The following is a 14,306-nucleotide window of genomic DNA, read 5'->3' as shown; positions in this document are numbered from 1 at the left end:
CTTCTCTAAGGTTGAGTAGTTCAATTCTGGACATGATAATTTCCTACTAATAAAAGCTACTGGCTTAAAATATTTTTTTTCTTTCTGTTCTAATACAGCAGCAATGCAATCATTCGAAACATCAGCAAAAAGATTTTAAAATTTCACCAAATTTAGGATAAATGAGAACTGGAGCTTAGTTAATGAAAGTTTTAGGTTGTCAAATGCTTCTTGTTGAAGCTTTACTCCCAATTGAATCTAACACCTTACTTTGTCAAGTACACTATAGGTCTGAATAGCTGTGAACAATTAGGAATAAATTTTCTATAGAAATTTAACATGCCAATGAATCTACGAATTTGTCTAACTGTTTTTGGAGGTTTGGCTGATAATATGCCTTCTACATTTGACTGAATTGGCATAATTCCTTTGTTGCTGATTTTATGGCCTAAATACTCAACTTCTTTTAAGAAAAATTGGCTTTTAGAGCACTTTAAAAGATAGATTTGCTTCATCTAATCTCTTTAAAACATTCCACAAGATTTTACAATGGCTATCTAGATCCTTTGAATACATTAGATCATCCTGAAAACAGTGACTCCATTTCCCAACATATCTGATAAGACAGAATTCATTAAAGACTGGAATGACATGGCAGAAGAATTTCTTACCCCTTGTGATAATCTACATAGCTGATATTTCTGCCATCTAGTAGTAAATGCAAAGTATTTTCTGTCTTCTTCCTTCAAAGGATCTGAAAGTACCCAGAATTTAAATCCGGTTTTGTAGAATATTGTGCTCCTAAACAGATCAATAATTCCTCAATTTTACATAAAGGGAAATCAATAGCCTTTGTAACCTTATTAATGGCTCTCAAATCTAAAAAGGCTTCCATTTGGTTTTTCAATTAAGATAAATGGACTGTTCCACTGAGAATTTGACTTCTTAATTATTCCTGCCCTTTCATACTCCTGCAGTAGTTTCTGAAAACTCTCCATATATTTCAGTCTCTCTGATATTGCCTAATGTAAATAGGAGATTGAGTACAAACTTGCACTGAGTGTTTCACTGCATTAGTGAAAGATATGCAAACAGTATCCTCTGAAAAATTAAAAAGGCAGATGTAAAGAATTTTAGAATTCTATTCCTTTCTTCACTATTGTTTGTTAATTTCATTGAATTCTATACTAGGTTCTCTTTTATTTCCTCAATGTTTTCCCTCTCATCTTTCTTTAGAGTCTCAATAATAAACACTTGATCACTATCATCAACGTGTTTAAAAACTTCAGGAGACTACTAATTTTCCTTCATCTGATGTCCTGTCCAAACAGTATTCTAGTCCACACACAGACTGTACCATCAACAAAATTAAATGCAAAAGCATGATGTTTCAGAAAATCTATTCCAAATATTACTTGTACAATTGGATTCTGAAAGGATGACCGACTTTCAAAGGAAAACAAGGGAGTGAAATAAAAGCATTTATTTGCTTATCAGCTGAAATTTCTGATTCAAATATACTCTTCAGCTTAATTGGATAACTTAAAAACAAATGTCATTTGGAATTAAAGTTTTAATTTTGTTAAACTATAAGAAATGAGTGAAATATGTGCACCTGTGTCAATAAGATTTTGCAAGGCACATTTTCAATAAATCCTTGAACTGTCAAAGAATTCTCTACTAGCATAAGGAGCTAATGCTACAGACTCCCTCTTTTAGTGTTTAAGCTGCCTTTAGCTTTACCCATGTCTAATAAGTAGTTTAGACATTTCTTTCCTTGCCAGTTGATATTGGAATAATAATTATTTCAAAATTTTCCTTCATTCTCAGATTTCTTATGTTGAAAACAAAGCTTATCCCTAATGCAAGTCTTTACCAAAATGACCAGATTTATTGCATCTAAAGCATCTTAGAATATATCTCCTTTGAAATGTTTTATTCCTATCAATACCATTAGATTTGCAAGAGAAAGGCTGATTATCTGTAGGATTCTCAGATACTGTTAAATCAGATATCATCTTAAACAGAAGTTCCTGTCCCTTCACTACTGGTCTCTGCTGTGTTTCTATTTCTTTACTAAGAAATAGTTTCAGTTTCTCTATTTTTCCCAAATCATTACGATTATACATTGGGTTCCAATTCCAGAACATCTTCAGTTATATTCACAGAAATTTCCTTACTATTTCTTTTTCTTAGCACCTTTTAATTTTTGAAACTTCCCTTCTCTCACTTTATCAGTCATTGTGTTAGGCTAATGAGTTTAATTATATGGAAAAGAGTTTCCCTGTTTAGTGTTTGTGGAATGAAATATCTAAGTCTCTCTTTCTTTTTCCTAACAAGCTGAAAACAGTAATATTTTAACCTTTTTCTTATATGCCGTTTCTTTCAAATTATCTGCAAGGCCATGTCTAAACTGATTAAAACAGAAACCATTCTCTTCAGATAAGACATTAAATTTATAAGCAATGCTCCAAAGTCTGTGATAATACTCTGAAACACTCCATTTTACCTTGAATGCACTAATAAATTTTCCAAATGTTAGGCCCTAATTCTTCCACACTTGAAAATTCAGATCTTAGCAAACTTTATATGTTGCATAACTGTCAGTATCTCTCAGTAAAAGGGATATGTTTAAGAATGATTTGGCTTTGCCCAATAATTTATTGCAAAGTATAATTAACAAATTGGATTATTATAATTAAAAGAAACACGTATTAACCACATTGAAAATTATTTAATTGTAAATATTTCATCCTAAGTATCTTAGGACATCATCAGTACAATTTTGTTATTTAAAAAAAAAAAAAAAAAAAAAAAAATTGAAAACTCTTGTAAAGAGTATGGACTAAGAATTAACACAAAAAGACCAAGATAATGATAATGGGTAGAAAAATAGGAGATAATGTAAAAATAAGATGTGGATGAAAGATTTTAGAAGAAGTAGAAAGATTTCAATATTTAGGTAGCTGGATCTCAGAGAAAGGAACTTCAGAGTTGGACATTAGAAATAGAATAGGCAAAGCTAAATCGGCATTTATGGAAATGAAGAGAATTTTAATAAACAAAAACACTAAAATAGGCGTTAGAATTGGAATAGTTAAAGCAACAGTTTGGAGTATTGCAAGTTATGGAAGCGAGTCATGGACACTCAGAAAGAGAGATATGGAAAGAATTAATGCATTGGAAATGTGGTATTATAGAAAGATGGAAAAGATTAGCTATACAGAAAGAATATCAAATCAAGAAGTTTTAAGACGAGTTGGGATGGAAAGAACACTGCTAAAGAATATTATGCAAAGAAAGACCAGATTTGCAGGACACCTTCTGAGAGGTTCTTCAGGACACCTGACAAGAACTATATTACAAGGGAAAGTTGAGGGGAAGAGAAGACATGGAAGACCAACTAAACAGTTACATAGAGTTCAGTGGATGTGCATGCTCTGTCACTGACAATCACAGCTGTGCTCTGTTCATTTAAACTTTACAATTGTTGTCGCAGTTGTTGTGAATGGTGATAAATTTCTGCTGTTAAATTTTCTCTAAATTTCTTGGCAAATTATGGCTGAAAAACTTCGGCATTGCTACAATATTGCATACAAGCTATGTGTGATTGCGTATTCTAAAGAACATGGAAACAGGGCTGCAGAGAGGCATTTTGGGCCACCCCAACTGAGAAAATGATAAAACTTGAATAAAGTTTTTTCCTAAAAATGTGTACAAAATAGGGGGTGCGTCTTATACACCAGCAAATATGGTAATTGCATGATAAATGCAGAGCAAGGAACATTGATCAGCACCCTGTTGTGTAGAGGATATTTATGCTCTTTCACTTTTTCTGATGATGAGAAACTGTCAAGAATTTTGGATTTCCGTCAAAGATGAGACCCAAGAACTTCGTCTTTGGTGCTACTGGGGTAATCTCATTCAGGATTGGGGTGAAGAGTGCATTTTTGGCAAAGTATCACTTTTTCTGCAGAAAACCTGGAGACATGATTGAGTGTTGGAAAAAAAAAACATCCCCCCCCCAGAGTGATTTGTATACAAAATTGATAAAAATAGAAAAACATTTTTAGCCCACCTGTGATATACAAAATATACCATAGGTTTGCATGTTACCTTTTGGGAGTGGAACAAAAATAGAACTTTATACTTAGAGAGAATCAGAAGTAATATAACATTTTACAGAGGAGATGATGAGAACAAGAAGTTGTATATTAGTTTCATGAATAGTCTTTTTTTTTTTTTTTTTTTTTTTACATGGAGTGGTGAGCGAGTGAAATGCATTGCAAGTATCATGCATGCTGTAAATGAGTCAAGTTCAATGATGATATACTGGTGGTTGAGCATGACCTGTAAAGAACAATTCCATAGATATTTGTTAACAATAAAATGACTATTTCAATTTATAAATTGGCAAAAAAAAAAACATCATACTTACATGATTAGTAGAACACTACCAATGGACAGTTTTTCATGATTCTTTCCACCAGGTGATTTAGTGCTACATTTATTAGGACAAGCACATTTTGAATATAACATCATAATCTAAAAATAAAAGATAAAGTACGTCAGAATTTCATAAACTTAATAAATTAATTAAATAAATTGTTCTAATGATTTGACCTACATGTAAATTATAATGTTGAGGTGTAATGCAAATATAATTACTTTATTATTAATACATCCTTTATTAAATCGACAGACTCATTGTGAGAGATTCATTCAACTAACAACATACTTATCATATAGAATCTTAAAATACTTAACATTCCTTGCATTAACAACACATTCTGGTAATGCGTTCCATTCACTGACAATTCTCCATGTAAAAAATTATTCTTCATACCCCTTTTCACTCCACTTTTACATTATTTCAGGAATGACCTCTGGCTCTTCCCCTCCTTTTATAATCCCCTCTGGGTTAATTTGATAAAATCCTCTAACTTAAATGTCTCTATCATATTACTTCTCTTCCTCCTATCCACAAAACTCTGCAAATCCACATTTCTTCAACCTCTCTCCATAGCCAGCATTCCAAAATCCTGATACTGTCTTAGTTGTCTCTGGACCCTCTCCAGTGGGTCCAGAGATGAGAATCTCCACATCCCATTGAAAACCAGGTGACCAGATCTGAGAACAATAGTCTAATTGGACCGTGTTATGCATCACTTGACCAAGTGCCAAATTGATGTTTTGGAGATTAGTTTGCCATGTGACATACAGTGGTATCTCTAATCCAAACTAATAAAAACTGTGCTCATCTGAATTAGCGAAAAGTTCAGATTAGAGAATTTACCCCCGAAGAGACAACAATAACTAGTGTTTAAGACAAAAATAATCAGATTCTAATGATACGTCAATTTAATTCTGTAAATAAATGAAGTAACTGATAGAAAAAAAGCTACTGTACTGTAATGTAAAACTTACAAAATAATACAGTACGCAAGTTTTATTCTAGTAAAAAAAAAATTTTGTTTGTTTGTACTATATTGTTGAGGATTCCGATTTAATAAAATTGCAGTTCAGTATATAATTTAATTTCCATAAAAAATATCATTTTCTTGTACAGAAAAAAATTCCACAAAATAACACAAAAAAGTTTTTATTTCTTTGTAAAAAAAAGTCACCGATTTTCTTTTGCTTCTTGGAAGCTAAACTTTTTTCAAATGCTTCTTCTCGAAGGTGCATTAACAATAAAATTTTGTGGAATGGCATATCATTCTGCTTAACCTATTCTATAAGCTGCCTCTCCATGTTTTACTTTTTTTTTCCTTCGAGTTCTTTATTGTCATCATCATCGTCTTCTAATTCATTCTGTAGTATCATTTATTATTTCAGCATCTGATTTGATTTTGAATTCACTTTCGGTTCTACCTATAATCCATTCTGTAACATCTATTTGTGAAATTTCAACATCTGGATTTATATTTTTTTAACCAAATTATACACGTTTTGAATTTCCTCTTTTTGTGTATCACCGTAGTTACCTTAGAAGGCCACAGTTTTTTCGATGATGCTTGAATTGCTTCAGGTTCGACGGCTTCCTAAGCAGCAGCAACTGAGAATGCTACATTCTTCAAATTTATTTATTTATACACACACATTTTTTTTATCGATGTCGTGACGTCATAATTTTGGGAAATTACATTTAAAAGCAAGTCTTTACGATATTTTAATTTAATGAATTGTATTATGTTCTGATCCATTGGTTGCAACAATGGACTACGGTTTGGAGGCAAAAAACATAACAGTAAAATTTCCATCCTCACTAATCAATTCATCTGCCAGAGGATGTCCAGGACAGTTAGCCAATAATAAAAGTGCTTTCTGTTCCAAATTCTGGGATTTTAAATAAGATTTAACAGATGGTACGAAATCTTTGTGAAACTAGTTTGAAAAAAAAGTTCGATATTCATCCATCCTTTACGTTGACTTCAGTACAAAACCAGAATGCAGCAGTTCTTAAATGGTCTTGGGTTTCTTGATTTTCCAATCATAAGTAACTTTAATTTATGTTTTCCTGAAGTGTTTGCACAAGGCATTATCGTGACATGCTCTTTCAACATTTCTCGACCAAGGCTTCATTTCTGTGAACTAGCGTTTTCTCTGGTAACTACCTCCAAAGACCACTTTCATCCTCATTATAAATTTGATCATTGGCTAAATTTAATTCAAGAATTTTTTCTAAAAAAGCTTTTTGGAATGGTTTTACCGCAGAAAAGTCACTACAGTTTTTCCCCTGATATTGAATACCATGGCGTTTTTTAAATTTTTCTAGACAACCATCACTTGCTTTGAATTTCTGATCATCTGGGTAAATTTGTGAATGGAAATGCTTAGCTTTCTGCTTTAAAATGTCTCTGGAGATGGGAGTATGATGACGTCTTTCTTGAAGAAACTACATGTAAACAGCAGAATCAAGTAAAAAAAAATCGCTTGTTTTCAGAGTTTGTCTCTTGCTTGGTCCTCCTTCTGTGGTTGAAACATAAAGTTAAAATCCTGTGTTTTTTTTTTATGTCACTGATTGTAGATTTGCCGACATTGTATTCAGCAGCAATTTGTACAGCTTTATCCTTTCCTAGACACTGAATTATTTTACACTTATTTGACAATGTTATGTGTTTTCTTTTGGTAGGCTTCGACCACGTAGCCATTTTAATGAAATAAATTTTAGTGTTAAAAAAGGGCAAAATAATAAATGAAGTTAATAAACAATAAAATTGTCACTTTTAAAATTTATCTGAAAAATAAAATCACTTACTAAAACAATTGATAATCATTCACTGAAAACTTACGAAAATACAAAACAAACAACTCAGACGACACTTCATTTCAATAACCAAAGAGAAACTGAAATTTATATACAACCAGGCTTTAGGCTAAGTCATTGTTGTCGAAACGTAAAGATACACAAACATTCTGCAATAGTGGTGACTAATCAGTTCATTAATGACAGCAGTGATTCATGCCGACAATACAGTGTAAAAAAGCAAACATGAACAATAATAATCAAAATAGGTCTATAGTATAACCATACAATCGACGGAATGAAAAAATACTGTACGTAATAATAAAATAAATAATAACAGTTAAAATAATAATTATTAAATAAAAATAATAGTACATAAAATAATATGTAATAAGTAGAAAACATTTTTTTCCCTTTCAAACAGCAGTTTGGATTAGCAAGATACCACTGTATAATGGTGAAACCCACTATAAAAAAAAAAATATATATATTATTATTCCTGATACCTCCAAGGAGTCCGAAGACTCATCGCGGGAGGACACCTACAACTGTCTCTACACCTAACCTCTACTACGAATCATCTCCATCAACGCCATCTACCGCCCACCTCCAACACCACCACAACTAGTAATTTTTGTCTGTAAATTGCGTGTGTTCTGAAGGGCCGATTTGTACGTATGCGGGATGAAAAACCTGAGTTTCCGGGAGAAAAAACCCTGAGACATATAGAGACAAAAACTGACAGGAGTCTATATTTTTACAGTTTTCTTTCAAAGAACTAAACATCAAACGGAATCTGTTCCTAAGAAAATTTTACAAAACATTGTTGAAAGGCTTATACGCTGGTTAAACATAATAACTAATAATTAAGGAATTGACAGCATACACTAGAAATATAAATTAAAACAACTTTAATAAATACTTTCCGATATTTCGGCAACGTCACGCTGCCATCTTCTAAGGGAACTTAAAATAAAGAACAGGTGCATGCAAGTACTACGTAACAGCAAATGAGAAAAGAAGCTACTGTTTTCCTAAAGTCCTGACGGTTCCCCCCGCCCACAGCAGTCTATATTGGTAGTTATTGGCCTTCAGGCTGAAGTTCTGATGATATATGTTTCCCAAATTTGGGGCAGTCTTATGCACCCAAATTTGTTGAGGTTTGGTATGTTCCTAAGGACTGAGGCTGATTCCATGAATAGTCTTTCATATTTGAACTTGCTACAATGTATTACTTCCACCTTATTCTGTGGCAGGTATCCAGAGAATGGTCTGCAAGCCCAGAGTGACTATACTGGTGAAATCGGATGTAGTCCTTGTGTTTTGAGATTTGCTTTCCTGCCTGTTTGGCCAAAGTAGGACAATTTACAGCTGTAAGGGACCTGGTATACACCAGGTAGGTCTAGGGGAAGTGGTTGGTCTTTAGTGGAGCGGATAAGGGATGCCAATTTTCTATATGGTCTGTAACAGGCGGTTAAGTCATGTTTTTTTAGGATTTTGTCGATTCTTTCCGAGGTGCCTCGGATGTAGAGAATGGCGATGGATTTAGAGTAATCTTTTTTGTGAAAGGGGGGAGGGGGGGAGATGGGTTGTGGATAACTGGTTTAAGTATTTTTTGGATTTTTTTTTTGGGGGGGGGGTAGCCATTGGCTGAGAAAGTGTTAAGGATGTGATTTAGTTCAGTGGTTAGGGCTTGATCATTGGAACATATAAGTTTTGCGCTGTTGAATAGCGTCTTAATAACTCCATATTGTTGTGAGGGAGGGATGGTGGGATTGTTGGTGTATGTATCTGCCTGTATAGGTGGGTTTTCTATAAACTGAGAAAACCAAGGCTCCATCAGGTTGGCAGGTGACGAGTGTCTAGGAAGGGAAGGCTATTGTTTTTCTCTTTTTCCAGGGTGAACTTGATTCTAGGGTGTTGGTTGTTTAAGTGTGTTAAGAAGGAGAGGAGTGTATCCAGGCCATGTGGCCAAATAGCGAACATCATCAACGTAGCAAAGCCATATGGTAGGGTTTTGTGGGACTGAGTTTAAGGCTTTCTCTTCAAAAGTCTCCATAAAGAAGTTGGCCAAGGGTGGGGAAAGTGGTGAACCCATGGCTGTCCCCTCTGTTTGTAGAATTTTTCCTGCTAAACGAAAAAGCCCGAGTTCACCGTGAACTGAAATAGGGCTGAGATATCGGGAGGAAATTTAGCTTGGATTAGCTCTAAGGTTTCTTTGAGGGAGACATTTGCAAATAAGGAGGAGACGTCAAAACTGACCATTATGTTGGAGTGTAAGGTTTTCTATACTTGCTTTGAAGTGGGCCGAGTTTTTTTTTTTTTTTTTTTTTTTTTTATGTGTGATGGTGTATTGCCAGTATAGTGTGAGAGTGCTTTGGCTAAATATTTAGTTAGTTTGTAAGTGGGGGAATCAATGATACCCACTATGGGACGTAATGGCACATTTTCTTTGTGTATTTTTGGGATCCCATATATACGGGGGGGGGGGGGGGAGTCTAGAGTTATATGGTTTTAGTTTGTTAGTAATCTCCACAGACTAAGAAGTAATCTTCTTAAGGAGCCTATGGAGTTGTCCAATTTGTGAGTTGGTAGGATTGTATTCAATGGGGAAGCAAGTAGCTCGATCTAATAGTAAAGCCTTAAGCTTACCTGTGTAGTCATTATGACTGAGTACCACAGTGGAGTTCTCCTTATCCGCTTTGGTGATAACTATTTCTTTGTTTTTCTTCAATTCTTGTAGTGTAAAATTCACTAATGGATATGTTGGTTTTTGGTGGTTTTGCTTTTGTGAGAACACTGGCTACATCCAATCTAATATCGTTGGCGATGTGGTTTGGAAGGTGGCGAATCCAATGTTCAATCTGGATCGTGAATTCCTCAGCCGGTAATTTCCTAGGAGCAATGGCGAAGTTGTGACCACGTGACAGAGCGTTGAGTGCTTCAGGCTTCAAGGTAACGGATGAAAGGTTAACTATAGTGTTGGTTTGTAGTTTTTGTTTGGATGTCTAGTTCTTTTTTAGTTTATCAAACTTGTTGATATGTCGACTCCGTATTTGTTTGAATTCTTTATTTGCCGCAGTACACGAGACGTCATGTAGAATTGACCAAAGTTCGTGATTAAACGTATTTAAAAGCTCATCCTCTAGCGCTAAAATAGCTCTGTTTACATCGGCTAGGAAACCGCGTGTAGTGGTAATTTGCTCCCGAAGTAAAGCCTGGCTCACCCGGTTGTAGATACGGAGAGCTTTCTGTGAAACGAAACGGTGCTTAAATTTTACACAATTTGGGATTACCTGGTTATCCCGGTAGCATTTTAGGAAGGTCAGACGATTCAGTTGTCTGGATAACTTCAGCTTCAGTTTGCCGTAATGGTGGGCCTTACATGCAAAGGAATCTCCGTGAATGATCGTAATTCTTGTTGAAAGGCTTATACGCTGGTTAAACATGATAACTAATAATTAAGGAATTGACAGCGTACACTAGAAATATAAATTAAAACAACTTTAATAAATACTTTCCGATATTTCAGCAACATCAATTTATTCATCCTCTTGCTTGCCATGTAGTGGAAAAATCCACTGAGTTAACTTTGCCCTGACAAGCCAATCTCCTCTCATACTGCACCTTTTCTTTCTTTACCATGCTAGTCACCTTTCAAGCCTGCACTTTATACTCTTCATGGATCTGATCACCACCAACTATCTTCCTCCATAACATTCTTTTCCAGCACAGCTTGCTTGATTTCATCGTTTATCCATTTCACTCCTACTCTATTTACTCGTTTAACCCTTATAATAAATTTAGTTTAATTCTTCATCCAAGTGTAAGCCAACAAAGTTTGCGCCTGAAGAGTATCTTCAGGACTAAGGCAACTTGTGGTAAAGGTGGACCAAGCTCTCATCACTACCTGTCTTAGTATCTCCCATAATTCAAAGCACACCTCCTTGCAGAGATGTATAATGCTATGCATTAAGGGAAGGACCACTACCCAGACCAGTTTTGACCTTTATTGAGGTCTCATCAGTGGGAGCCAGACCCAGAGGTGGTGATACTAAGGTGGAAGCACATCTTTCTCTAAATCCAGAGTAATTTAATAATAAGGTGAGACATCTTTTGGCAACTCGTATGGGTAAATAAGACTTCTCCATTGCTTCCACTCAATAAAAGTTGAAACCAGTCTGGGTAGTGGCCCTTCCCTTAATGCATAGCATTATACATGTCTGCAAGGAGATGTGCTTTGCATTATGGGAGATACTAAGACAAGTAGTGATGAGAGCTTGGTCCACCTTTACCATGAGTTGCCCCAGTCCTGAAGATACTGCAGACTGCAAACTTTGTTTGCTTATACTTGGATAAAGGATTAAACTAAATTTATTATAGTGTAACCAAGTGAAAAAAAAACTTCCAACATCATTTAACCCTTGGTATACAGTCCTGCGTTATGACTTTCCATGTATTGTCAACATCTTTTCCACTCAGCTTATCTACCTAAAGTACTGATGCTGACTAACTACACAGTTTCCTATAATCACCTGCTTTATACTTCCACATGAATCCATTTTTGGCAGTCTTGTTTCACTTCCCAAAATGGTACCTCATGATCACTCTCACTAATTGGCAACAGTGCCAACACTTCATTAACAACTACATCTTGTGAAGTTATTATCAAATCCAAAACATTAAAGCCTCTCGTTGCTTCAATCACATGCTGCTTAAGATACATATCTCAGAAATTCCACAAACTCTCTCTCTCCTTGTTCCCATACACTATTTCCTCCTTCCAGTCTATATTCCTATAATTAAAATCTCCATCAAGATCACCTTTTTACATACCCAGTTAATTTGCCTAACCATTTCACAATCAGTATTCTCTGCATTCCCTGGCCTATATAACAGTATCATATCAGATATACTAACCTGTTTATTTCAACTTTGCACCACATAGATTCAAAATTGTATGCATGCACTATCAACTTCCCCACTCTGCAGACAATTCTTCTGCAATCATTAACAGCACTCCCCCTCTCCTCTTTTCACATCTCTAACCTTCCGGAAATTATATATCCTAATTCTATTTCTGACATCCTCCTCAGACAACCAAGTTTCACTTATTCCAATTATTTTTGGGCATACCGTCTCAATCAATGTAACAAACTCAGCTCTCGTTTCAAATACTCCTTACATTTGTGTATAAATGTAACAATCCCTGTGTGTTTGAGGCCATTCTAGCTACTAAACTACACCTCTCTCTTCCCGTTTCCCTGATCCTGACTGATTTTCATTCCCACCTGTCTCATCCTCACCTTTATACATTCCACCATCTTGTGCTGCTGCAACCACACATCTATTTTCCTCCTGCCGTACAACCTGTTGATTTGTGCTATCCTGTTTCACACTGATCATGAACTACATTAACTTCTTGATTCTGTGCCTTCTCAGAAAACAAGAGCCTTTCTAAATGCCCAACACCAAACCCATTCAAATGTAATCCATCAACTTTATACCATTTTAACTTCCCTTCAAATTCATTCCACAGATTTGCAAATTCAACTTCCTTTGTCTCACACAACTCAGCCATCTTATTATTCATTATCTCTGCTCTCCTTCTCACAGTTTACTGTTATCACATCTGGGCAACACACCTATGATTTTCCCAACAACACTATTCTTCTTTACCTGCTGCAACAACTTCAAGTTTCTATCAACATTCTTTTTCTCCCCAATCAAGTCATTTGTGCCCACAACCCATTAATTTTGTAATTTCCTTTTCTGCAACGCATCAGTTATTTGCTTTATTGTTCCATTAAAAAGGATATGTTGTGTACTTTATTAATAATCACACCTTTAATGATCGAGTCCCCATACACTGATATGACTATCCTTTGACTCTTTCTTTATATTAACTTCCTCCTTGTTATCATCAGCCAATTTCTCCTTTAGTTGTTTAATATCCTCTTCCAGATGTTTCATTTCGCTTTTGATTTTCACTAATTCCTGCAAAGTTAGTCTATTATGGTCTAGACCATAGGTTCCCAAAATGGGCGCTAAAGCTTTCTGGGGGGGGGGGGGGGGGGTATAGTGGGATCAGAAGCATTGGGGCGTTCAGGCGGTCGGTGGCTCTTTATAGAAGAAATTAATAATATATATTTAAAAATTAATTATTTTCGTAATTTTGCGATTAGATAATCATTTAAAATTTAAATATTGCATTTTAATTCATCTTATGCCAGTCTTACACGATCAATTTTTATTTTATTTTTTTTTTATCAATTTTCTATTTCAATTATTTAATCATTTGAAAATTTACCATGTCAGATAGAAATAGATGTCAATTTTCTATGTCAATGAGAAAACAGAGCATGTATATATGTATGTATAATAGGTTATGTTTACAGTAGCAAATATATTAGTTATATTTCATTTCAAAATATATATAAAATATATAAAACCACTTTTATATATTATACTGTTTTCTGTGGTTATGTTTTGTAGGTCTGTTGTTTATATCTTGTGTAATTATTATTTATAATTATTTGGACAAAATGCAGAAAACTGTTATAATGGGGGGCATTACAAAATTTATGTCTTGCAAAGTGGGCGGTGGCCTGAAAAAGTTTGTGAACCTATGGTCTAGACGTTTGCTCCCATTTCTAATTGCTCCAATCTATCCAGACACTTTTCACGTGTTAACACTTTCTCCTTGTTTATCCAAGTAGTCCACAGATCTTTCACATTTTTCGATTCATACATATCAGTTTTCGCAATGCATTCACTGCAAAAAAATCCAAGGCAGAGCCAGACTTTCACACAGAAGCCTTCCATGTTGCCAATGTACATTTCTTCATGGATGCCATCTTCAGAAGCTTGGTAGCAGAGATTTAATGTTGTGTTTTCCAGAAAACTTTTTTTTTTTTTTTAAATGCAAAAGAGATTTCTATATAGCATTACTTGATAAAATCAATTGCTTGTTAATTTTTTTTAAAAAATGCCTGATACTTCAGGAAGACAAACTTTTGAATTGGTGACAAAGTTCCTTAATTTCTCAATTTGAATATGGCTTTTTTTCCCTAGTCAA

The 14,306-nt window shown here is 34.7% G+C and overlaps 1 protein-coding gene across 1 annotated transcript in view; it reads right to left on the bottom strand.

Moving 5' to 3' along the window:
* LOC150105643 (uncharacterized) overlaps positions 1-14,306 on the bottom strand; it is a 116,038-nt gene that overhangs the window by 29,224 nt on the left and 72,508 nt on the right. Inside the window, exon 5 of the mRNA XM_090394966.1 lies at positions 4,418-4,524. Coding sequence (XP_090251092.1) covers positions 4,418-4,524 — 107 coding nt within the window. The remainder of the gene's footprint in view (positions 1-4,417; positions 4,525-14,306) is intronic.

The sequence above is a fragment of the Typopeltis vanoorti genome, chromosome 6, assembly GCF_054136105.1.
Source record: "Typopeltis vanoorti isolate ZY-2024b chromosome 6, IOZ_Tvanoo_1.0, whole genome shotgun sequence".
NCBI lineage: Eukaryota > Metazoa > Arthropoda > Arachnida > Uropygi > Thelyphonidae > Typopeltis > Typopeltis vanoorti.
Note: the sequence above shows the minus strand (reverse complement) of the source record. Positions and strands in the feature narration are given on the sequence as shown.